The sequence below is a fragment of the Alligator sinensis genome, unplaced genomic scaffold, assembly GCF_000455745.1.
Source record: "Alligator sinensis unplaced genomic scaffold, ASM45574v1 scaffold5_1, whole genome shotgun sequence".
Lineage (NCBI taxonomy): Eukaryota > Metazoa > Chordata > Crocodylia > Alligatoridae > Alligator > Alligator sinensis.
In genome coordinates this window covers 1295255-1321254 of record NW_005842213.1, presented here as the reverse complement: position 1 = coordinate 1321254, position 26000 = coordinate 1295255, and the positions used below count along the sequence as shown (strand labels likewise).

The window sequence follows — 26000 nt, the reverse complement described above, 5'->3', positions numbered from 1 at the left end:
GCAATGGGGGTGCGGGCGGGTGGTGTCGGCTGCTTCTGGAGCCGCTGCAGCAAGGGTTGGGGTGATGGGGAGAAGCAGAGGCCTGCGGCACAGCGAGGTAAGTCTGTAGGGCAGGGGTTGGCAACCCCCAGGGCACATGTTCCGAGCATGGCATGCGAGGCCATTTTGCTTGGCACTCCACTGCCAGCCCGGGCTCTAGGCAGGTGCTGCCAGTCATGGAGCCCAGGCTGTTCCCAGAAGGCAGCTGGGGAGGCTGCAAGCCCTGTTGCAAGCAGCCCGGGCTCTGTGGCTGGCAGCAGCTACCCAGAGCCTGGGCTGGCTACAACCAGGAGACTGCAAAGGAGCTGCTCCAGGCTCCAGCATCCTGCAGCTCTGAGCAGACAGTAGGGGAGTGGGCCCTGAGGCACCACAGCCCAGAAAAGCACTGTGCCACTGCCAGCACTGCCTGTATCCAGCCTGGGCTCTGGGCAGCTGCAGCAGGGAGGCTGCAAACAGCTGCACCAGGCTCCACAGCCCCAGCATCAGCTCCATGCTGGTGGCGACTGCATGGGTGCCTCAGAGCAGAGAGCGGGGATAAACCCACTCTCTGCTTTGGGGCGCACGTGCAGTTGCCGCCAGCATGGAGCTGATGCTGGGGCTGTGGAGCCTGGTGCAGCTGTTTGCAGCCTGACTGCTGCCTGCTGCAGCTGCCCCAGAGCCCAGGCTGGCTACAGGTGGGGGCTGACAGCGGCACAGGGTGTTTCCCCGTGTTCAGCAGCAGCGGTGCTGGGGTGGGCAGGCAGCAGCCCCTCTCCCATCAATGCAGCCTGCCCCAAGTGCTGGGAAGAACCCGGTGCCACTGCCAGCCCTCTCGCCCACAGTGAACTGGGCCACAGGTGGGCTGGGCCAATCCCCACAGTGCAGGAGGGAGTGTGCAGCGCCCTGCCCCTCCCTTCCCACACTCTGGGGGTCTCAGTCTGCCCCCCTCCCCCTCAAAGCCCAGGCAGGATAAAAAAGAAAGAAAACTTACCTGCCTGTCGGTGGGGAGTGCACGGGTATCTGTGTGCCCGCCCTCCACCTCCTGCAGCAGCCTTTAGCTGGCTTGGGGGTAGGGGCGAGTGGCGGGACGTGAACCTGGCAGCGGCAGGGGGAGTGGCGGTGCCCCCTCGCTGTGGGGGTTTTCCACGCCCGCATATCCCCTGCTTGTGTCTCGCGTACCCCCTGGGGTACACGTACCATGGGTTGAGAAACTATGGCCTAGGGTGCCTATAAATGTGCTTGGGGGTGAGGCATTTTAAACAGAGCAGGTTCCGGGGAGCCACTCTAATTAAAATGCCTGTTTTCACGTATATTAAGCATCCCATGTTTCAAAATGACTATTTCACCTGACATGCATACGCAGTAACAAACACCAAATCAAATCAAACCACAGCAAGAAAACTGCAAAAAACTGGAACCTCCTCACACAGTTAAATAAAGAGAAAACAGAAACAAAAGCAAAAACCCAAGATGGTTTGTGATCTGGTGAAGATCAGCTTTCCTAGTGCCCCAGCAGTTACAACCTTGACCATCTTGCCCCTTTGAGGCCAATTGACTTCAATGAGTTTTGAATCAAGCTAACGTGCTGCACTATCATAACAGAGCAAAGAGCATTTAGAGGAAGCAAGTTCTCCCACAATCCTCTCTGCTCTGCTGTACAGGGGCAGCAGCACTTCAAAGAAGCAGTGAAACATTTTTCATGTGCTTCCTATGGGACTCACGCAGAGAGAAAGATAGTACACGCAGCAGAGAGTTATAGAAATATAGAGAACTCAGGAGAAATGTACACCATGTCAATACATTTAACATTAAATACAACAGCCTTGTTGATTTTTATTGTGTTTTTCTTTTAAAGGCTGTAGCAAAGATGATGACTCACCACTAACAATGCGAACAAAATGACTCCACAGCTCCAGACATCTGCTTTTCTTCCATCGTATTTTTCTCCCTGTGCAACACGAAGATAGGAGCTTAAATTAGATGTCCCTGAAGAACAGGGCAGGAAGACTGAAGGACTGGAAGTGGTGACCAAAGCAGCTGCCTTCCAAGGAAATGTTCCTAACTAGCAGGCAAGGGGGTTCATACATTGGCTTCTCATGAAAGTCAGGATATGCCCTTGTCTGTGACTTGGGGAATGTGAGAAAATGGGGCCTACAATATGGGAAGGCTGGGAATGGCCTTACACCACTAAAATAACTGGATTCAGCTCTTCATCAAAGATCCCTTAACGATATCAAGAGTTTTTTTCTCTCCTGGTTGGTTCTTAATGGGGCTTGAAATTAGTCATATTATTTGCTAACTTGTAATGTTTTCTGGCCTTTCTCATTTATTTTTTTAACTTCACCGTTATGGTACTCATCAGTAGGGGTTGGAGGGGAAAGGGAATTGGGTCTTTTCTAGATGCCTACAGGCTGCATGTGCTCAGCCTTCGGGGAGGAAGGGATACAGGGAAAATGGGAATTTCCTATTGCTCAACAGTGAGCCAAGGAAGTGCCAACTGTCCAGTTCCACTTTCCTCAGCTGGAAGCTAAGGATTGTAATGGCAGGGTGATGTCTTTAGGGATTTCATAGCTGGCCCCACTGGATGGAAACAATCAAGCAAACCAAGATTATGTGTATCTAGCTCAGGGGTGGGCAAAATATGGCCCGTGGGCTGGATCCAGCCCATGGTGTGATTTTGCCCAGCCTGTGGTGGGTCCCTTTGCCCCGCTGACCCAGGCATGGGGGCAGCCTGGGCCATGGTGCATGTGGCTGGTCCTACCCTGCCTGTGTGCTCCCAGCTGACTTCCATGGAGACTGGCCCCCAGCCCTGGATGCAGCTCCCTGCCTGGCCGCATGCCTGGCCACAAGGCTCCTGGCCAGTATCCACAGAGACTGGCCCCTGGCCCTGGCTGCAGCATCTTCACTGGGGCTCCCACCATTTCCACTGCCCCTGCACCGCTTCGCTCCATGCCACTATGTCCAAGCCGAGCTGGCAGGCTGGAACGGGATGGGGGGGGGCCAGTGCTCCCTGCCTCACCTGGCCCCAGCCCAGTCCTGGGTGCTGCTTACAAGTGTGTGGTGGGGCAAGCACCGTCACCACCCCAAGTGATGTGGAGTTGACACTGGGTCCACCCCGCTCCTTCCCCAACTTGCGGGCCATGCACCTCGGGCCAGGGGAGGGCACAGGTGAGGGAAGGGAGGCTAAGTTCCCCCCACTTGGTGGGGCTGGCATTGCCCCATGGCTATTTCCTGCCCCTGCCACCCCTCCTTGGCCTCTCGAGCCCCCTCCATGGGGCTCGCAGCCCTTCTCTCCCCCTTGTGGGTGTTGTGGCCCCTCAGCAAGGCTCGGCGGCACCTTCCAGCTCTGCCCCAGTGCTATGCTGTCACCGCCCCAAGATCCTGGCCACGGCCCCAGAAGCAGCTCCCCACCTGGCTGCGCGCTGCATCCAGGGTCGCTCTCCATGGACAGGCGAGGGCAGGATCACAGGGCTAGATTATGGACCGGTGACAGTGGGCTGGGGCGGAGCAGAGCTGCTATCTGCTCCTTGCATGCTCCTGCCTGAAGAACCAGAGCCCATCATAGGGGCATGCTGGCAGCAGATCATGGCTCTGACCCAGCCCCAGCCCTGCACTGTCACCATCCCGTGACTCCATCCTGTGACCCTGGCCTCACATGCCCATCCTGCTCCTGAACACCACTGCCTAGGGCCCCATCCCACATAGGGAGTTTTGGTGAGCTGTTGCACAGGGGGGATGGTGGGGAGGGGGGTGCTGACCCAGCTTGTGACAGCTCATCAAAATTGCCTATGTGGACCTCAGGCCCAAATAACTGCTCACCGCAGATCCAGCTGTTCATCTGATTGTGATGGATGGATTCCTCAGTGAACTGTGCCCTCTGACACAGACATATTGTCACCTCTTTCCACTACTGGCACGACATACTTCTAGGCCTCACTACATGAGAGAAAATGTTTGCCATATTAAGTATTTCCTCTTCAATGTTGACTGGCTTAAGAGTCCTTTGCTGTGGAGACTGACTTTCTGCACGTTTAATGAGTGACACATTTTTACACAGGTATTAATTTTTCAAAGTAACTTACCCGGATTACTTCGGGACAGGCATAATGTGGTGATCTGTAAAGCAAAAAACAATTAGATAAGTATACAACACTATTTAGTATGTGCATGTCTTCTTTGTCTACCATAGTGGTATCTGGGTACTGTTTACATAAATTGAGTTGGAAGGAACAGAACAACACCCCCCTTCCTTCTTTCTGCCACAGTCTCTTTCTGAGATGGATTTATATTCAGGATGTGGAATAATCCTAAAGCATATTTTAGACAAAACCTTCAGAGACAGATGCAACATCAATTTAGTCTCTGATCCATCTCTTTCAGAATACAATTATTGTCCCAATTAAGCAAATCCTACCAAAATCAGTGGAAAGACACTGACTTCTGCAGGCTTTGGAAGAGTTTCAAAGTGACCAAGGTCTTGTTCTGAGGATCATCATGTTCCTGGGACCTTGTTTGGAGTTAACAGATCCATTTTGGTGGACCTGTAGCTGTATATACTTATTGGGAAGCTCTCCTCTCTCTCACTTGGTATACAAAAAAATTACCCTCTCCACTTCCCCCTGCCCCCAAACATGGTAATTTATAAGTCAGACCAGGATTCTTTTCCTGCCACCACCAGAGATAACATCTGTCCCTACTCCATACCAGATTAGGAGAAAAGGCTTTGGGCTAGAATAAAGGGGTGAAGAATGATAAACCACTGCTGCACAACTCCAGCTCAATTGCCTTCACTCAGATATTTTTACTTCACCTTGTGTGCGAAATTAAAGGCAATCCAGACACACAAGTGGCTCAGCTTTTTAAAAATGTCCCCCCAGACCAATCAAACCCAGACATCTAACACATCACCCTGCTTTCCTGCAACCATCATTAAAGATAATGTAATCTCATACTTGCTCCTGGCATCTCAAGTGGGCAGAAAAGTCACTAACCCATAAGATTAAAATGCAACATCTTGTTTAAAAGAGGAAAGGATGGGCAGCGTCAGCTTTACCTAATGAGGTGACCTGTGCTCATAGCAACTTGCACCCTATACCACTGGTTTGATTCCTGACTGAGAAACTGTTCCCCAGAAGGGTCAGTTACTCGAGTATGCCAGGCAATAATTTTACTTACTAAACAGTACAGCAATGGTTATTTGTTTTATAGGCTTCATTAAAAGCAGCCTGACAAAAGAGAAGGGACAAAACTATAATAAGCACATATGCAAACCTGTACAAAGCATCTACTGATGCTTCCCTGTAGGTAGTAAGCTGTCTCCTTCATATATTTGTCCTATGTGCTTGGTGTGCCTGTTTTGTGTCATAATATTTGTATCATTGTTTCAGGATGCTGCATTAATGTACAATGATATCTCTATGTGTACAGTACTTGCATCATGATAAAATGTCATTATGTGTAGATGGAATGCCCTGATGTGAGGATTCAATACTGTGTTTCTAGGAAGACTGTCACCACAAACTCATGATAAGTTTGGGACTCCAACTGCCCTACAAGTTAAGCTCAAGCAATGTGATATATACTTGTAAGGCCAAACACATCAAGTTGGGGAAAGGTAGAAACTGGGCGCATCTACACAAGATGCTTTACATGAGATTAGACCAAATTACTGCGCAGTAAGCATTACTGTGTACATCTGCAGACATTTATTGCACAGCAATTTACTCTAGGTGTGAGTAAATTTGTTACCTGTAATACAAGTAGCAAATTTACTTGCAAGTAATTAAAACAAGTTCCCAGCCCCCATTCGGCAAGCGTAGAGGGGCTGGGAAAAAGCTCCCAGCCCCCAATCCATGATCGTGGAACTGGGGCTGGGAGCTCCCTGCATGAGATTTTCCCACCTAACCTGGAGCTGGCTGGGACCTGCCTGACTGGGACAGTTCCCAGCCAGCCCTGGGTTGCCTGGGGAAGTCTGCATGTGGCCTGGAGGTGGCTGGAGACTATTTCATTTCAGGCAGTCCCCAGCCAGCTCCGGGTTGCATGTGCAGACTTCCCCTTGCAGCCTGGGGCTGGCTGGGAACTGTCCTGGTCAGGGGCAGGTCCCAGCCCTGTGCCCCGATCAGGTGATTGAAGCATGGGACTTGGAAAGAGCTGCAGGAGAGGTTCAAGTCCCAGACCATCTCCTGCAGCTCTTTCCAAGCCCCCTGCTCCCAACTGGGGAGCTGGGGCTAGGAGCTCCCTGCTGCTGAGGCAGGGGGACACTGCCCCTTCATGGGCTTCACTATGGAGCCTACCCAAGCAGCAAAGCTCCCAGGGGCAGGGAGCAACCTCCCAGCTGTCTCCTGGCCCCATGCTCCCTGACAGCCCCTGGGCTAGCACCCAGGGGGAGGGTACAACTCCCCTTGGTTGCTGCAGGGGGCCAGTGCAGGGCCAGCGGGGGCAGGAGCAGCAAATCTGCTCCTTCATCCCCGCATATGTAGATGCTTGCCTGGGGTGGTCAGGCAAGCATCCACACATAAACTCGCTCTGGGTTACTTTCTCTAGAGTAAACCCACTTTGCAGCATTTGCACATGTAGATGTGCCCATTTTCCATGGAAGGCAGCGAATTTAAAAAGCTTTGCTTTCTTGAGCAGAAGGCAGTGTAGAGATGCACATTATAGATTAACAGAATCAGAGATGCATAAACTTTCATGAGCAGGAGCTGACTTTATCAGATGTTATGACAGCATTTGATTATATCTGATGAAGTGAGCTCCTGCTCACAAACACATGCATCTCTGATTCAGTTAAGATGCATCTCTACCCTACCTTCTGCCTCACTTCAGACTAACATGGCTAATTACTTCTCCCTTCTGGAAGTTACAGTGGATATTTTAACCAGGTCTATTAGCTTAAGCGGTCTTAAGGAAATCAGTAAATCTAGCTTATCGAGTCAAAGTAGACTAAGGTTCAATGCCAGTTTAGAAAAAAATGATCTCTGTCTTCATACAGTGGGTAGAACTGGTATGGGTGTATACTAGCGCATTGCGGGGCAGGATGGTTATGTGGCTAGTGCCTAGGACAAGGTATTAGATTCTCTGGGCTCTCCTGCCAGCCCTGCCACTGATGTCCTAGATGATCTCTGGCAAGCTACATAGACCAGCATTTTCCAATATGACTGCTAGTTGGGATATTTAAAATCAGTGACCATTTCTGAAAAATGTGACCTTAATTTTTCTGTGTTTCTGAGTTTCACTGCTTGCAAAGTAGCAGTGGCCATAATATTAATCCTTACTTCACAAAGCTGTGGCAAGGTTTAATTCACTGGAGTCTGCATAAGGCTTTGAGATGCTTGAACTGAAATTGCTATAAAGTGGAAAGTACAATGACAAATAGTAATACGTAATAATATTGTTTCCCCCTGAGTAGTGATTGCTTTAAACACTGGTTTGTTACAAGGCACTGGGTGCAATGGGTTAATGCACAGGTTTTCAGACTTGGGCTCAAATGCATCATGGATCACAAATTAAATTATTCTGGTGAGTAACAACGTCCCTGGCAGATATTTACATGCACCATGAAACCGCTGCACAGGTGGCAGTCACCGCTTAAGAGAGACCCAGGTCAGGAATGAGGAGCCATAACAGAGTTTGGGCTGGAGCCCAAGACTGGACTAATGGAGCAAATTGCAAACTGAAGCCAAGCTGTTCAGTCAGAGCAGTGTGAGAACATGGGCTAGGAGATGCAGAAAACAACAAATACCGGCAGAGACAAAGCAAAAACAACTTACACCTTGGACATCTGTGTCTACCAAGCTGCTCAGTTTAGTCACCTGAGACTGGCAATATTAGGCCCCTGGCAAACGTTATGCTTAAGGTGTGATCAACCAGTCACACACGGCTTAAGTAGTAACCAAGTCACACATTCATGAAATGAATGGCACAATAAAACATGGAATAAGCCACAAAGTTATTACACAAAATAAGTGTAATAACTTTGTGGCCAGTTCTCATTGTGCCTTAAATTGCACACGTGGCTAGGCATCAGCTGATCGGGGCTTCCATCCTGGGGAGCACATAAGAGTCAAGAGTTCTCATGTGCTTTTAAGACTAGGGGCCCCAATTAGTTGACTGCCACTCCCAGATGTGGGGATGCCTCAGAGTCAAGGGCTCCAGTGTGCCCACAAGGCTCGGAGCTGCAATCAGCTGCTATTCTCAGCCCTGGGGACACATCAGAGACATTGAGTCTGTTGTGGTCCAGAGGCGGGGAGCAACAGCTGATTGGGGGTCTCAGCATCAGGGATGTATCAGAGTCGAGGGCTCTGGTGTGTCGAGGCTGGGAGTCACAGTCAGCCGATCAGTGTTCCCAGCCTTGGGGGATCACTGGAGCCCTTAACTCCAATATGTTCTGAGGGTGGGAGCGGAGATCAGCTGACTGGCTTCCTACTTACCCATTGCAGGGACAATGGCACGTAGGGGATCTGATCCTCAATCAACAGCACAGCAGGAAGTGAGATTGTTGGGATCATGGATCAGATCCCATGGCACCTTTAACTAAATGTATACCAGGGTCCTCAATTTTAACACATTTTCTACTGCTGAGCCAGAGCAGCATTCTGGAAAAGGTGTATCAGGAGGTAGGCTGCAGTCTAGTTTTTATACGGCCCCCTAGGACCATAGTATTGGAATGTCTTACAGTGCTGAAAGAATTTTAACCACACAACGCCTCTCTGAGGTAGAAAAGGGCTATCCTATTTTTAAGATGGGGAATTCAGGTACCTGATAAATGAAAAGACCTGCCCAGCATTACAGAGGACATTGGACATTCATCTCAAAACTGAGCCCAGATCACTTAGTCTCAGCCTAGTATCCTGTGTGATTCATCAGTCACCCTTGCTACCTGGAGGATCAGAACGCTCCTTGAGTGGACACAGCATACTGAGGAGCACTGAGTTGATGAACAAGTTTCCACCTCAGTAATATGGATCATCTCTCCATGCTGATTTTATCAGTGACAAGGGCTGATAGATTTAGCTTTGGATACAGAGGTAGGTAAGACCAGAATACATTCACCCTGATTGCTTTTCATGGTAACATCCTTCCAAAAGAGAGGGGCTCCAGTGTCGCACAAGCTCCAGGTAACCCACATACCCACTTACTTTTTCTGTGTAATGCTAGCAAGCATACCCAATGAAACCCCATCTTCTGATCTGAATAAGAATGGAGTCTTATAAGATTCTTAGAGGATTCCCCCTCTGGATGCCATAAAAATTTTACTATGAATTGGAAAGAGAGGAAAGAAGAATATAGAACTCTTGGTGGAAGACGCACTCAACCTTATGCAAGATGAAAGACCAAACAGTCATGAAAAAAAATGGCAATAGCATCTAATGTGGAAAGTTGGGCCAACTAAGTCAATGCTGCTGCTGAGCTTGAGATATATATATATATATTTGGGTAGGATCCAAGGAGAAAGTAGGGGGATCAGAACGTGGGTCAACCTGACCATTCAAATAGCTGCACTGCAACTGTCAAGAGTGCAGGCTTCTGGCAAAGCCACTCTGAATTCTCGCCAGTGCAGGGCAGCTGTATATTTGCAGCGTTATCTTGGCTAACAGCTCTGAACGGGATCCCCGGGCCAGCCAGAATCCATAGAAAACTCATTTCCACACTGCCAATCATGAAGCAGCTTCAACCACTTTAAAGAGAAAACTCAAATTTAATCAGAAATCTATTTATCTTTCCACGCAGTCATGAATATTTCTTTGGCTCTTATCACTAATTATTCAATATATGTGTGTGCCTAAGCAACTTTCTCTGCCTCTTCCCCCCAGGTCATCTCCTCATCCCTTCAGCTGCATCTCCATGCTGCAACGCCACAATCTGTCCCTGATAACAAATAATAATATCAGTGAGCAAGATCAAGAAGCAAGTTTTGCCTGCAGACTCTACTGTGCCGAGGCACCAAAACCAGCAGTGCTTATTTCAGGAGTGGTGTTGACTTCCCTGGGCCACAGTCTGCCCAGGGGGCCAGGGATGCTCTGAATGGTCATTCTGCAGCTTTGACTCCCGGGAGAAGCAGTGATATATGAAGCCCCAACCGCTGGAGGCAGTATGGTTTCTGAGATTGTACTTGCTCACTTGCTTTCTCTCTCTCTCTTTCTCCCTGTTGTCCTTATGTCCTAATTCTATTGTTAAAAGAAGGCACATACATTTCTCTGTTCCTGCCACTAGCTCTTGTTTCTGCTGCTGGGGCTGTCAGCAGCTGCACCTCTTCTTCTTCTGCTGGTCTTCACTGTCTTCCAGTTGGCTTTCAAAGGCAGCAAGTTAACCACCAGCACTAAAGCCCTCCCATTCTCTCAAATGGCTGAGGTGAAGGGGAATGTCAGTGGGGTAAGGCAAGAGGAAAATGGATTTGGACAGGAGGAAGAAGTAGATGACAGGAATGCTTTGGAGGAAGACTTGAGTGGTAAGATGGCAAAGCAGACTGGAGAAGACAGCGATGTGGGGAAGGCCTAGAAAGCTTTAAGCTGAGGAGAGGGGTACCGTTCATGGGTTCTGGTAACAGCCTTATCATTCAGCTCAATTAAAGCAGGGATGCAAGCCTTTGGCTCTACATATCCACAAAAAACTTCAAGCACTTACTTCTTTTAAATACAGACCAACCTGCTTTTTTTTGAGAATTGCAAAGCAAACCCATTAATTAGCTTTGGAATTCAACTGAATTAACAAACTGGGTCCTTTAAGAAAGCTAGCATCTGTGTCGGTCTTTCCTTTGTCCCAAATGATCCGGGCAACTGAATACAGATGCTTTCAAGTTTTAGTGAGTTAAAAGTAACTGAAATCTTGTGCATAATGTACACTCAAAGAAATTAAGTTACAATTTAGCAAGGTTATTAACAATTGTTGTATCTAATTATATACACGATATAGATAGACAGGCTCGAGTAACTCTTACGTGGAGCTACTGACATCAAAGATAATTCAGTTAGTCATCATCCTGTATACCTAATTTGCATGCAACAATTCTATTAGCCGTAATGAGTCAGTAGTTAAAAGACGACTGTACCCGTGTGCCAAGCCATGTTTTCTCACTGGTGGATTATGTGGATCAAAATTTACTGCTCTTTATAAGTTCCATAGCTTCATGTTCACTCAGAGCATTAGTGGTTCACCATGACGTTGCTGTCCTGACTCCAGTGCCAACTAAGCCAGCTCTTTTGGGACAACAAAGGCAAGATCATAAAGGAAGTTGCGGAGAAGCCAGGACTGTGGTTTGGTTCTCCTAACCCTCCTTTTATGTAGCATCAAACTTATTAAACCAACAAGACAATAGCTATGCCTCTATTTCATTGTTAACCCAAGTGACAGGCACCTGGATCCAGCTGTCTGTGGTGTGTATCCCTATGATTTCGGGGCATTCCCCACAGATTTTAGCACTGCAGTAAATTAGGCTGTTCTATGATTCTTTCCCCATGAATTATGGGAGGACTCATCTGTCTTGTTTTCACAATGGGAGGAATTGTGGGTGTCACAACCCAAAGTTGTGAGTTTTTGTTTGTGTGTGCTTCGGTACTGCTAAATTATGTTCCCACTAAATTGCAGCTTCTTTGCACGGTGGAGTTCTCTGCTACAGAGAAGAACTCCGGTGCAACGGAGAGTCTTCCCGCCAATTTGAAGCTTTCTTTGCATGGTGCATTTCTTTTGCATCTCAGAAATGCACGGTGCAAAGGAGTTCCTGCCATTTGTATTTTAATTCGAGCCCCATTATTGGCTTGTGTTAGATTATGCACACGTGGCGGCTAGCGATTGGCTTGCTAGCCGTATAAAAAGCTTGAGTGGTTTCCGCCCAAGTTGGAGGACTCCACGAACACTAGGAGGAGGAGACTTCATGTTGTGTGAAGATCTCTAAGCACTGCGGATCCTTACAAACCCAATGCATTTCTTAAGAAGGCAACAGAGGTCTAAACAGCCTCTGGCCTCTCCCCGTCGCCGAGCGCAATCCTAGACATATCCCTATCCTATATACTCAAGATCCGAACCCACGGAGCCTTAACAACTCCGGGGCCAGAGAGCCGAACCAAACCCACGGAGCTTCGACAACTCCGTGGGAAAGAAATTACCGAACCCGCGGAGCCTTAACAACTCCGGGGCCCAAGAACCGAATTTGTCATAGTCCTCCAACGAGGATTTAAGCGGAGCTGAACCTGGAAACTGTCCAGCCTACACCGCGACCATCTTGGGTGTAAGTAAATAATCTTTGAATCAACCACTACGCCTCTGTGACTAATTCTAGCTCGTGTGTTCCTTACCGCCCCGCGGTCCCTTCTGACCCCGCGTGCCTGGGCTGCTGGCCACAGCCCGCGTGCGCAAAGACGGGTCCGCATATCGCTCCCGGCTCGCACATGGTGACATGGACGGGATCGGGAGGCGGCCCGCACAGTGGGAAGCCACTGAAGAACTACCAGCAATCGAGTGGCTTGGTCTGCTTCCTCCCTGTAAAGTGGATGGGTTTAGACTGCACAACAGGCTTTAGCTTACATATCAGGGCAGGCTAGGTATCCCAAACAGCATCTCACGCAAGCTAGAGGGCTGTGTGCACACATGGTAGCCAATTTACAGCAGCACACGAGTTGGACCCTCCAGTGAATTTACTGGAGACAAACCCATTTTCAATATCAAGTCATATTCACCAGTGCATCCTTTAGATGGTTTTTGTTCCTCCTGCAATGCCAAAGCAACTGGAAAACAAATTTAACTGGAGATTAGGATTTAGCTGCTTGTTGCTTTTCTGGTATACCTGTGATCTGGCCCTTAAAATAGATGTTTAGTAATTTCAAAAAATCTAGCATATCCCCATACAAAAAGCTAAACACTAGTAATACAGACTTAGTTAATTCACAGTTAAATTAACACAAGGAACTTGCAGTGAGGGAGGCGAGTATGGGAGGCAAAAGGAACTGGAACTTGGAGTTGGATAGGGAGCCAGAGGGGAGCAGGACTGGGAGCTAAGGAGGAAAATGGATGTGGGGAATTGAAACCACTCATGCACGGGAAAAGGAAACATTAATTCTGGTGGCTCCTACATTTTGAAAGCTTGATTTTGCTACCAGAATAATTTTCTTTCAAGGTATTTTCATATACATACAGAGAGAGAGAAATGAGTGCAAGGCACATGACAGGTTCCTTAAAATCAGGACCAGCTCCTGAAAATCCATAACTGGCACTGCTAGGCCCCTACCTTTAACCAGAGGCATGGTCACGTACAAAACACCGGTAGCATGGATTTGGGGCTATGGGATGTCTGTCAGGGCCTCCTCCATCCTGTGCTGGTTGCTATAGATAGAGAACACATCCTGTGCCCACACTTAACTGATAATCATCCCTCCTGGGCACACATACTTATTTTACAGATGCAGGGAGTCTGTGGGCCTGCAAAGGGTTACTGGGAAATATCTAGTGGGAGAGCGGTGGGCAGAGGAACTGACTGTGTTGGGGTTCTCTTCTTCTATTGTGGAACTGACAGGTGCAAGACTTTTTCTCCTTTCTAAATCAAATCAGAAACCATAATCATCATCATTCTTCCCACACGCATGCAGCTTTTTGGATCAGGGCAGGGATTCCCCATGGAGGCGCTGATGTAAGGGGATTGCTGCATACAGCTAGTTAATTGAGGACCTGTCAGGAGCAGTGTCAGTCTCTGTACTGACTGCCTCTTTGGGGGCTGGGCTTGGAACGGGGGCGAGCTGCATTTGCATGTCAGCTTTGCCTTCCTTACTATTCATTTTGGGCACAGAGATTTAGAGCCAGCGAGCACAGAGACCAACACTGCCACTAGGTTCTCAATCACCCACCTGCCTACCGCCATCCTGTTCCCTCTAGGACTCTCCTACATGGTGATAAAGTGAAAGGAAGAAAAAGTGGGAAGAGGGTGAAAAGAGATTTCCAGGTTTCTAAGAGTGACAAAAATCACTGCAAACTCTCAAATATTGTTCCTTGGTGATGCCTCTGTATTCCTCTGTGGTCTTGTTTTCCTGTTGCACTGTATTTCCTCTCATACAACACCCCCTCCCCCCACCAAATACAACAAAAACCTTATTTTTAAAAGGCAGAATGAAGAAAAAAAGGTCTTTCCTTGAAACTACTGAGAAGTAGCAGAAGGAGCCTCTGAGATGCAGAGTAGGGGGTGAAGTGTCTACAGCCAGCGTTACTTTTACTCTCCTCCATCAGAGGCAGAAATTGATATTACGCTATTTCCTCACTTATAATGCACAGCCCAATTTCAAGAAGCTAAATTTTGGGAAAATGGTGTGTGTTACATGCAAGAAAATATGGTAATACTGTATCACAAATCCCACTTTACAGACGGAGAATTGAGGCACAGAGATCTCAAGTGACTTGTCCAAGGTCACACAGGATGTCTGTAACGGACACAGAAGTCAGTCCCAGGTTTCCTGAATCCCAGTCCAGTGGCTTTACCATTCTTGTCATCTAGTGACAGTGAAATACACCTGGCAAATATCTACCACTCTAAAATGTCACTATTCAGCGCACAGCAAAGAAGCAGTTGGGATTTGGAAGGAAGTGATTTGGGAATTTCTCAGCATTTAGTTGTCTGGACTTTTCTTTGCCTGGAAGGGTAAAGCTGAGGAAGAAATGAAGAAATCTGAACTAATAAAAGCTGCCTGCTGCCAAGTCCCCAGCTCCATTTGCAGCCTGTTGTTTGCTCCTGGGCCTCCTGGGCTCTGGGAGGAATGCAAAAAACCTGCTGTATTACTTCCACACTTCAGGGACAGCTTCTCCAGAAGATTGCCTTGTGGTACAGTTTCTGCAATGAGTTGTGCTGCCAGAGTCACAGTTTTCCCCTCAGACCCTAAGCGCCATTTCTCCTCCCCTTGAGGGTCCAGGGACATGTGTTTAAAACTGTCGGTTATGTCTCTACCCTGTGGATAATGAGGATTTGAGTGATACAGGTTTCCTGTAATGGGGATTTATTACAGCCAAGGCCTGACATGAAGTCAGTCAGTGACAAATTATGTCAATGAAACAGCAAGTCCACCTTCCCCCTCCTCTTTCATGTTTTCCAACACACACAAACACAATCAGACTGCACTTTTATAATTTCCTCCAGGGATGTTTTTATCGGTAGCCATCAATGTTACAGAAAACAATTTGCGCTGATCCAATGAGTATTTCCTATCAAACACTGAAACTGAGGCATGGAATATTAAATATGAGAAGCTACAGGAAAGTAATACTCCCGGCCATGTGACATTGCTACGGATGTCAGTTGACATTGGGAGATCTCAAACCCATCCAAACTCTACGAGATGCTAAGCAGTTCCATCCACATTGAGGAGGGCTTTTGACTGCACGCTCTAGCCCTGGCATTGCACCAACAGAAAGTTAGTTCTACTACGCTGCTGAATCCCACCGGATCCACTCATTGCCACTGACCTGGCGGCGCCTTGTGTGGCTATTGATGGAAATGTTACAGTTTTATTTCGTTATTGACGCTCACAGCATGGATAAAAACGTTCTGGAAATTAACTTCTAGGTGCATTGGAGGAGCTGCTCATTAAAGCTCAATAACAGCCATGATTCACTCTGCATTGCATTTTTTTTTTTTGCTATGTCAAGCGCAGGTAATGCTGTTGCTTTGAAAAGCTCTGATATTGGTTCCTGAATGTTTCACGGGAAGGGTAGCCAGGATTCTACTGCCTTCCTTTGTCAATGTGCAGCACAACATTACTTATTCCTTCCTCCCTCCCTCCCTCCTTTCACCCCCAAACCAGATACATCACAAGGCACCAGTATGAGCCATGGTGGGCCCCATGCCAGGAGAATTAATGAAGTGGTGTAATAGCTCACATGGAAGCCCGGTGATTGGCACCATGCTTAAAATGCATCTGCAAGGCAGGAGATCACAGTGTTGCTGTGTTCTGTTTATTACAGTCACGTCTCTTCCATGCCATTGATTTCTTTATTAGTGTGTTTTAAGGCAGCAACATGGGGGCTGCCTCTGCTTGAGGCACTGAGGTTTGAATTCCAGCACTGCTGATGGAAGGGAGGTCTCCCTTTGAGACTGTACGCAGGGATGACACTGCCATCTGCTAACAAGAATTGGATCCCTGCTGAGTGGTTCCCTAGGAGTTTGAAGGACCCTGCAGGGCTATATGAAATTGGGTTTTTCAAGGTGGGGGGAGTTAGGGGGTGAGCGGAAGCAGGAAAGAGTTTTCCTGAGAACAATATACAGGCTTTGTGGTAACTGAGGTGAGAATTTCAATTCTCAGCTGAGAGTAAAGATTTCAGAGCAGCTGCAAGCAATAAAATGGAGGTTCAGAGCTCTTTCTTGGCATACAGGTAAGAGTTCAAATCCTGCCACAGGGTATCACTGGAAAGGAATTAATGAGTCTCAATCCATTCATCGCTGGATATTTGCCCACATTACATAATTTTGCTCTCCTGGCAGCTTTGCCCATTAAAGGTCAAGAAGCATGAAAACAAGGGTAATATGGAGGATTGAGAGGAACTGGCCATCTTAGGTAGGTACCCAGGGCCTGCTGCATGTTCACAGTGAAATGTAGTGGCAGAGCTGTGAAGGGGCTGTAGGCTAGAGCAATAGGGCTGCATGAGGTTGAGGATTGTGTTGTGCTCACCAAGCTGTGTGGGATGCTCAAGACTGCAACTCCAGAAGATGCTGAAGGGTTGTGTGTGAAGACGCTTGTGAACCTGACTGCACTGTGTGTAGACCATAGGAGTTGAGGGGCACAGCCTCTGAATCGAACTTCCTAGATCCAAAATGCTGGAGGCTGCAAGTGGGAAAGGAACAGTAGAAAATCCCCCAGTCATACACTGTTCACTCTCCCTTCCAGCATCCACTCTTTGCCAGTATGTGACACAGGGGGCATGTCTACACATTCATTAATGCGCTGTAATTACAGTGCATTAAGTTTAGTACTTGTAATGACAGGTACTAACTTAATGCACCATAATCAGTGCTACTGAGCATTAGTGCAGATGGACTATTTTTTTTTGTTGTGATGCTACTGTGCATCTACCGCACATTAGCAGTCTTTTCCTGCCATAGTAACGCAAGGTAGAATTAGTCTTCTGCACATTAAGCATCTCATGTAGATGCGTCCAGGATACTGGGCAAGATGGACCTACTGTGTGATGCAGTAAATGGCAGTTCTTAGGTTCTTATGTGTAACTCGGACTACTTATGGTTAGGAGAAACACATTCACACCAGATTTAAAAGGATTAGGTTTGAGTTCTCTCTCTCACATGGACAAGGTAAGAATAACTGCTCCAAACTGTATTCAACCTACTATTTCGTGAGAATTTTCTTCTGTTGCAAGTGGGATTCAGAGATGACCTTCCACTGGGCAGCAACCGGTCAGGAAAGCAATTCCCAAGTGTTACCAGTAGGTGGTGCTACCATACAGCAGGTCCCACAAGTGAGGACTCAAACTCCCTTGGGGGTAACCTGCTGCTGAGTCACTGCAAACATTACAGCTTGGAGTGGCTTGAGAAACTGGGGCTCTCACTCCTGCATGCTCCATTTCATTAGGAAGAAGATTTAGGGAACCTGGCATGTGGCTTCTATTTTTAGTCATTTCTAGTGTTTATTTTTCGCTGTTTTAGAGTCTTTGAACTTCCTAGAAAGGCCTTGTTTTTCCCTCCACTCCCCAAAGAGGCTCACATGAATGGCAATGGCATAAATTTGATCGGCTCCATCATTAAATCCGATCATTGATTGGCTCCTCATCCTCATCAAAAAACTAGGCGACTGTGGCATCGATGCCTACACAGTCAGATGATTGCAAATTGGCTGAAGGGTCATACTCGGAGGGTGGTGGTGGACGGGTCATATTCGACCTGGGGGGAAGTGGGCAGCGGAGTCCCCCAGGGCTCGGTCCTTGGGCCCGCACTGTTCAATTTCTTTATCAGCGATTTGGACAACGGGGTGAAAAGCAACCTGTTCAAATTTGCTGATGATACCAAAATCTGGGGTGAGGTGGGCACGTTAGCAGGGAGGGAAAGACTGCAGAAAGACCTGGATAGGTTGCAGGGGTGGGCTAACAAAAACAGGATGCGTTTCAATACGGACAAGTGCAGGGTGCTGCACTTGGGCAGTACTAACCAGCAGCACACTTATAGGATGGGAAACTTCCTTCTTGAGAGCACGGAGGCAGAAAGGGATCTTGGAGTCATCATTGACTCCAAGATGAACATGGGCCGACAGTGCGAGGTCACGGTCGGCAGGGCTAACTAGACCCTATCGTGCATCCACAGGTGCATCTCAAGTAGGGCCAAGGAGGTGATCCTCCCCCTCTATGTGACACTGGTCAGGCCACAGCTGGAGTACTCTGTCCAGTTCTGGGCACCCCGCTTCAAGAGGGATGTGGACAACATTGAGAGGGTCCAGAGGAGGGCCACCCGCATGATCTGGGGCAGCAGGGTAGGTCCTACACTGAGAGGCTACGGGACCTGAACCTGTTCAGCCTTCACAAGAGAAGGCTAAGGGGGGACCTGGTGACTGTCTATAAACTCACTAGGGGGGACCAGAAGGGTTTGGGGGAGACCGTTTCCCCTAGCACCCCCCGGGATAACAAGGAATAACGGCCACAAGTTGTTGGAGAGTAGGTTTAGATAAGACATTCTGTAAGAACTAAGAACCTTTGATGCCTGTTTTACTCACTCAGCAACTATGCTGAGGGACCCTGACCTGCCTGTGCTCAGTCAGGCTGGGCTTGGAGATCCCTTTGCAAAAGGAGGTTGGATGAACAAAACAGGAAAGAGGAAACCTAAGGAAAAGTGCTGGTAGGGAGATTAAAAGGGGGTGGGGTAAGGGTAAGCACTGCAAAGCCATGAGCCGGATCCCCCTGCTGCTTGCTGCTCTAGGCGAAGTCCTATACCCTCCTGCCCTTCCTTTCCCCACCAATGGCCCAGACAGTGCTGGTGTCATTTCTTGCAAACTGCCTGCATGAAAGCCAGCAGGGAATGGGTGGTAGCTGGGCTTTTGGGCACATGTTGCTCCAGGGAAAGCCCTATCCTCCTCCACCTGACCAGCACAACTGTTGTGATGAAGGAACACATTTCTGGCATTGGAGTCAGCAGGGAATGGGTAAGTGGTGTGCAGCCCTGGCAGCTAGGGCAGGTAAGGAAAGTCCCATCTTCTCTTTCCCATCCCCTCCATGTGCCTAGGACAGGATCCTGGGAACCAGGGCACTGCACTGCACTGGGGAAAGTCCCATTCTCTCTTCCCCTCTCCCCTCCACTTGGCCAGCTTGAACAGCTGCTACCATGTAGGCAGAAAACTACACCAAAGCCAGGGCTCCCAGAGTCCAGGGCACATACTGCTTTGGGGGAAAGTCCTATCCCCTCTTCCAGTGGTTCCCAATCTGTGGTACGGGTACCACCTGTGGTATGCAGACAACCTGTCTGTGGTACATGTTAAGAGATTTATTATAATTACTTTATACGACAAAAAAATTGTGGGCGGTACTTAAGGTTGTATTGTTTTAAATTGGTGGTGTGCAATCTGTCCGAGTTTGGGAACCGCTGCGGGCCTCTTCCCTTAACCTGGTCAGCACAGCTACTTCAGTGAAGGAGCAACTTGCTGGTACCAGAGCCAGAAGGGAATGGGTTAACTGGTGTGGGCTTAGGTGCCTGCCCATTCATCTCTATCCCTTCCCCTCCCCTTGGCTAACAAGGCTGCTGCAATGAGGGAGAAAACTGCCTAGCAGGGAATGATTAAGCAGCACCTTGTCCTGAGCCATGCTCTTCAGAATTTGGCTTTTTCATGTGCATGGCCGCCTGGGCTCCACCCCCAACCTCCCTGCAGCAGCACAAAGAACAGCAACAGTGAAAGACCTGGGTTGTCCTTAAAGGCTCACTTTAAGGCTTCCCAGAGCCATATGTGTCTGCAGCTTCTTCACTATGCTCCTGCCAAAAAGATGATAGAAAATTAGGGTGGGAAGGGACCTCTGGAGGTCATCTAGTCCAACCCCTTGCTCAAAGCAGGACCACCCCCAAATAGATCATCCCAGCCAAAGCTCTGTCTAGTCGGGTCTTGAAAACCTCCAAGGATGGAGAGTCCACAACCTCTCAGGATAATCTGTTCCAGTGCTTCACCACCCTCCTAGTGAGAAAGTTTTTCCTAATATCCAACCCAAACTACCCTTGCTGCAACTTGGGACTGTTGCTCCTTGTTCTGTCATCTGCCACCAATAAGAACAGTTTAACAGTCTAGCTGTGCTTGTTGCAGTCCCACACCTTACAGATCTTCCTCACTTGTGTTGCTACTTACTGCTCTTGAGGCAAGGATTTTTTGTGATACGTTTACTGGACCAGCTGTATAGTTGCATAGTTTTTACTTAATATATAATATAACAAAATCCTGCATAATTCAGTAAAATTATATTTGTTTTTGCTTCAGTCTCAAGCTGAATAATACTGATGCACCATACTATCTGCAAGCCCCTTTTCAAAATCCTAGATCCGCCCAGGCAAGGCTTTCAGGAATGAAGTAATTGGAATACCTTGATTTCTGTAGCCAGTTGAGATATCTGAAAGGGGCCTGGTTTTCAGAAAGCGTTGCACACCCTGTCCTTTATGGTGGTAGTCAGCAGTCTTTTAAGGATGCAGGCTGGATAGACTGGATTAAGGTCAGAGGTGATGGGCAGGTGAGTGGGTGCTGGGACCCTACCGCATAAGTCACTTTTCTCATGGCAGCACAAGGAAAGCACCTGCAACTCATGCTTTTCCCCATGGCAGCATAGGAAGGTAACTGCTGCCCAAGCCCCCTGCCACCAAATGCCATTGAAGCCCTATGTCTGTAAGCAAGGTTCAGATGGCCTCAAAGGCCAAATCTGGCCCTGCCAAAGTGGTATTCCACTTTGGGCTATCAAAACAGAGGCTCTCACAATTGCTAGGCATATTTACTCAAATTACTACCGTACTTACTCAAATAGAAGATGACCCTGATTATAAGACAACCCCCACAATAATTAGATTCTATATATGGAAAATTTAAAAACTTGTTATAATTTTCTAGGTATAGTATCTAATTATTGAAGGTTTACCTTGAATTTCTCACCCTCCCACTACTACAGCAGGGAAAATAAATCTGGGGGTTAGGTAGCCCTTTTGCTTTCTACTTCCCTCCAATTTTTTCCCCTTGCTAGCCCCTTCCCCCTCTTTTTACTGTCATACTCTGCTGCCCCCAAGCACATAGAAATGAAGAGCAAATTTAAAAACAGTAACCTTGAAATTAAACATAGCTGTAGCAATTTGCATATAGCACCCATGTACTTTGTTCATCCAGAATTGATACATATTGCCATTTTATGAAACTGCTACAAGTTTTAGCACAGGTACTCCGTAAACACAATTTTGAGCAGCACTTTGGTATCCAATACAAACTGCATATGATATTAGTCCAAAGCCAAAAGCTGGTGATTTTTCACACAGTTCACTGTGCTGGGCCCCAGCAGTCAACAGCATTTCAAGCCATGGTGACTCCATAGCTCAGCACTGTTCAGTATGTGTATACTCCAGATACCCCTGACAAAGAAACCATATGCTAATTCGCCCCTGCTCATGCTGGGAACCACGCGTTCTTGTGAAGAGAGCCAGGATGCTCCAAAAATGTATATGCAGAAGAGGCACAAGGCAACCTGGTCTGGCTTCACCTCATGGAGGGCAGAACCACACTAATCGTATGTGGCAGACTGAGAGAGGGGGCAACAGAGAGATTTGGGGTGATTGTCCGGGCCCCATTTTGTGATGTTTGCCAGGCATTTAAGGCTCATGAAGAAACATTGTTAATGAGAAAGAAAGACACAGCTCAGCAGTAGCAGTGAAGAGGAAGTCAAAATGTATACAATGTCATGGCTCAACATGACTTGAAAAAGAGTCAGTGGTCAAGGGGACTGAGCTTAATGGGTACTACCAGATGTCTTATACAGGTGGGCTTCACTAGCCTATCCTTATGGTAGGTTTGCATTTGCATGCTTGCCTAGTGTAGGCCAGGTGTTTTATAGTTATGCTTAGTGTTGGCTGCATTTAATCAATTTCATAGTTGGTTTTCATTGCTGACCACATACTGCCTTTGGCAGCAGTTTAATGATAGACAATGAGATTTCTGTGTATACATTTATGACGGGGCTTTTTTCCCCCTTTGCCAATTGTGGGGGAAAACCTGGTCTTGTATTCGAGTAAATACAGCATCTCAGTCTAGTTCACATACACACCATGTATGTCTTAGGGACTCACTATCTTACTGCGAAAAAACTGCACTTGATGTAGGCAAGTATAAGTCCACTGCAATCCCTAGGCCATATAGCATATGTGTCGCCTGCCCATGCATCTCTATCCTACAAACACACAACAGCAAGGTGCTAAAATCATCAAGCGTTTACCTAAAATAATAAAACTCAAAGCAACAAGTGTTCAAGAGAGCTTCTGCTTAGGGGTGGAGAGTCACTGGATGATCAGAGAGGTTTCTTCCCACCTCTGACTTGTATAATGCAATTGGAAACACTCACCCACAGCTGGTTTCTAATAAGCTGTCCCCAACCTGCAGTGATGCCATTCCGAAGTCTGCTATCCGGATATTGTTCTTTTCATCCAACAGTAAGTTTTCTGGTTTTAAGTCCCTGTGGCTGTGGAAAAAGAATTGGAACAAGGTTTAAAACATCCAGATCTCCTCTACAATTTGTCCTATAACCCATGTCCTCTACTGCAGTTTATTTCAGTTGACTTCACTTTTCTCCCTCCTGGGACAGAGAATGCACAACAGGGGATGTCTTTGGGATGTTCAGAGCATTTCCCATTGCCGTTCTTGACTCTTATATGGCTTAAACCTTTAATGCCCTGACATCAACAGAAACTGAGGGTTCTCACTGGGAATGGGGTTTCATCTGGCTTTTATGTTTGGGATGTCATGTACTAGCTCGATGAAGCAGGAGAGAAGCTACAATATATTTTATTAATGGCAGAAAACACAGTGAATGACATTCCAGAAGACAAAAAATGCTGTATGCATTACCTCCCTGCCAAATAAGCTTCATCCCTGCCAAATAAGCTTCATCCAAGGAGTGATGTATATAGACATGTGCCACAGAGCCATATCTTGGATATTACGAAGGATATCAATATCTTTGATCAAGGGTCTAAATAACAATTCCTGATTAATCATCCTTTACTTTCCTATGCCAAGGCCATCATGGACCTAATGCCTTCCCTTCGTGTTAGCACAAGTGCCATTAAACCGTTCTTAAACAACAAGCTTCATTAAGAAACAAACCACCAAGAGAGAGAATCCATAAAATATGGGTCAAAATTTGTGGAGTTTTTCCAGTTTTGTCATTTTTTAAAATTATTCTCGAGTCACTAAGAGGGCAGATGTCTCATAAAAACCAAGACAAGTTTTAAATGGAACTTCTCTTGCATCCCTTGGTGCCTATGCAGCTCAGTGAGGTGTGGCACGCACCTACACCACAAGTGGCTGGAGAGTCTGCAGTCCCTAGCTGCTTAGAAGTTGAACAGCCCTGGGTTACAAGTCTCCTGTTTTAGCACTAGGGTATGGTGATAAGAGAATGTTTTGCAAACTAAGTGCTGATGCCTTGATGCAATGTAACTAAAAAGCTCTTAAATGTCCAGGCAATCTATGTATGGGTCTACACCGCACCCTCGGCATGCCCCCAGCAGGGATGCTCCCGCATATGCTCCATTCACTTGCTCCTGCTTGCACACAGTCAACCTAGAAATGAAAGTGAAGTCACTCTGGGGTCATCTTCCCCAGAGATTTATCTCAGTGGATTGTTTTTCAGCGCTAATGATATACTACTGAGGTTGGAGGCATTACTTTGTGATAATCTGTGTGTTAGGTTGCCCAGGAAAGTGATTAATTTAAGGCACTGGTTACTGCCTGGAACACTAATGCTGCTGATTAGAGTCAGATTAGAGCCATTCCCCACAATCTGGTGATCCATACTAAACTCCACTCCCTAGAACCTCCCTACCACAAACCATAGCTTCATAGCTTTGGTTCCTTCATAGCTTTGGCAATAGATTCAATTTTTGATCTACAGAAAAGTTTGAGTCTTAACATCCCTTTGAAGCAGCCCCCACAAAAAAGGATGTGGTTGTTGCATATATCTGTATGTCATATGGCGTGTCTACATGAGATGCTTTACTGTGCAGTAGACTGTTCTACCGCCCAATAAAGCATCACTATAGAACCGTGCGCTGAGCTACTATGCAGTAAAATAGGCCAATGTGCAGTAAATTTACTACCTGTATTTACGCACCTTTCCCAACCCTTCTGATCCCCATGTGGCTACCAGGCAGCATCCTCACCAAGTGTACCTGCTGAGAGGGGAAGCCTCTCCTACCTATGTGGGGACTGTACAGCAAATTAGTCTGCTGTGCAGTAAAGTGTCTCGTGTAGACATACCCTTTAACGTGCAAGGTTAGTCCCTTCTCCAGGTTCATTCAGCTATGGGCCTTAGAGCTGAGGTGGTCAGCAAGGGTGCCAATTAACACCAAATGGGAAGGTGGCTTCTCTAGGAACTGTACTAACATCACCAACTCACTTCACATGAACCACTGAAGAGCCTGAATAGGGTCACAGCTGTGGATCCCACTGATCTGGATTTGATATGAGTTAGTGACCAAAAAATAGAAATCTCAGGGGTGTTTCCTAAATCTAGGCTTATCCCTATTAAGGAAAGCTCCTGTGATAAATGATGAGGCGTTCTGAATTTCAAGACAATGAATGTAGTAGAAAACATCAAAATGTATTGTCTCTCAATGCCTCAAAAGTGTAACTAGGGTAGGGTGACCATGGCAGCCACCCTGAGTGCCAACTTTGAAGGAACAGAATAAAATGGCTATTGTCACAGCTGCATCAGTGAGATGGCAACCAGAACTTGTTACTGCCCCCACATGTGGCAGCTGCCCCTGGCACCCAGCCACATTGTTACACCTTTACACAGTAACCATTGAGCCATTATCAAATTTCTAGAAACTATGGAAAATGAGATGAAAGGGATTTTGAGATCATGTAAATAAAAAATGAAGCTTCTCATTATTATTAATTCTTACCAATAAATTAATTATTTGTAAGCACCATCATTGTGCAAGGCACTTCTAACAGACATATACTAGGAGAATTACTCTGTGATCTACCTCCACTGGGAATTTGGGGTCAGTGGGGAAAGCATTGATCAAGTGGCCCACACTATGAGTATTACTTGTGTGTTACCACCAGTCTTTCTGGTCCTATTACATTTTACAACAGGACCAGCATACAGTGTCAACTCTGAAGCCTGTCTCACCCCTAAGACCCTGAGGATGACAGCCTTCTACCAGTAACATTAATAGCACTGGAGAATAGGCAGTGACATCTTCCTAAGTGAGTAGGGGGTAGGGGAATGGGAAGGAGGAAGACCACTATGCTCTTCCCACTAGCCCAGGTTTGCTCTTGCAATGTACGGTGATGAACCCAGTCTCCTCTGTTGTATCTGCCTTCCCAAAACATCTGTTTTGAGCAACATAGCTATCACCATTTTGGAAACCAGAGGTTGGAACCCCTATGAAAGGGAATCCTGACTGATAATAAAATGGTCTCACTTTGCTCCTAGGCAAAAGAACATAAAGGGAAATGATCAGTCCTGATTATGGCCCACACCAAGATGCACTCATCACAAGAGGGAAGGAGGGCCACACATTGACTGATGTCCTGGTCTGGGCCCTGCCATAAGCCTGAGCATCGCCATGGAGGAGCCATCTTCCTCTGTCCATTCCCCATTCCTTTTTAAATATGCCCCCTATAACGAGCAGGGACCTGCCCTCCCTGCCCCCCGGTCTTCCAGTCATTGTTATAGCTATTTTTGATGTATTGACATAACACTTAGAGGCTCCCTCTGTGGCCTTGGTTCCACTGTACTGGTCAGTGCACACATGAGCCAAAAGACAGTCACTATCCTGG

General features: G+C 47.2%; 1 protein-coding gene across 1 annotated transcript in view; it reads right to left on the bottom strand.

The window, feature by feature from the left end:
• The window catches only part of BRSK2 (BR serine/threonine kinase 2), a 488049-nt gene that overhangs the window by 86662 nt on the left and 375387 nt on the right, over positions 1-26000 (bottom strand). The window contains exons 6-8 of the mRNA XM_025207893.1: positions 22552-22668; positions 4101-4134; positions 1898-1966 (exon numbers count right to left, since the gene is read on the bottom strand). Of these exons, the coding sequence (XP_025063678.1) occupies positions 1898-1966; positions 4101-4134; positions 22552-22668 (220 nt within the window). The remainder of the gene's footprint in view (positions 1-1897; positions 1967-4100; positions 4135-22551; positions 22669-26000) is intronic.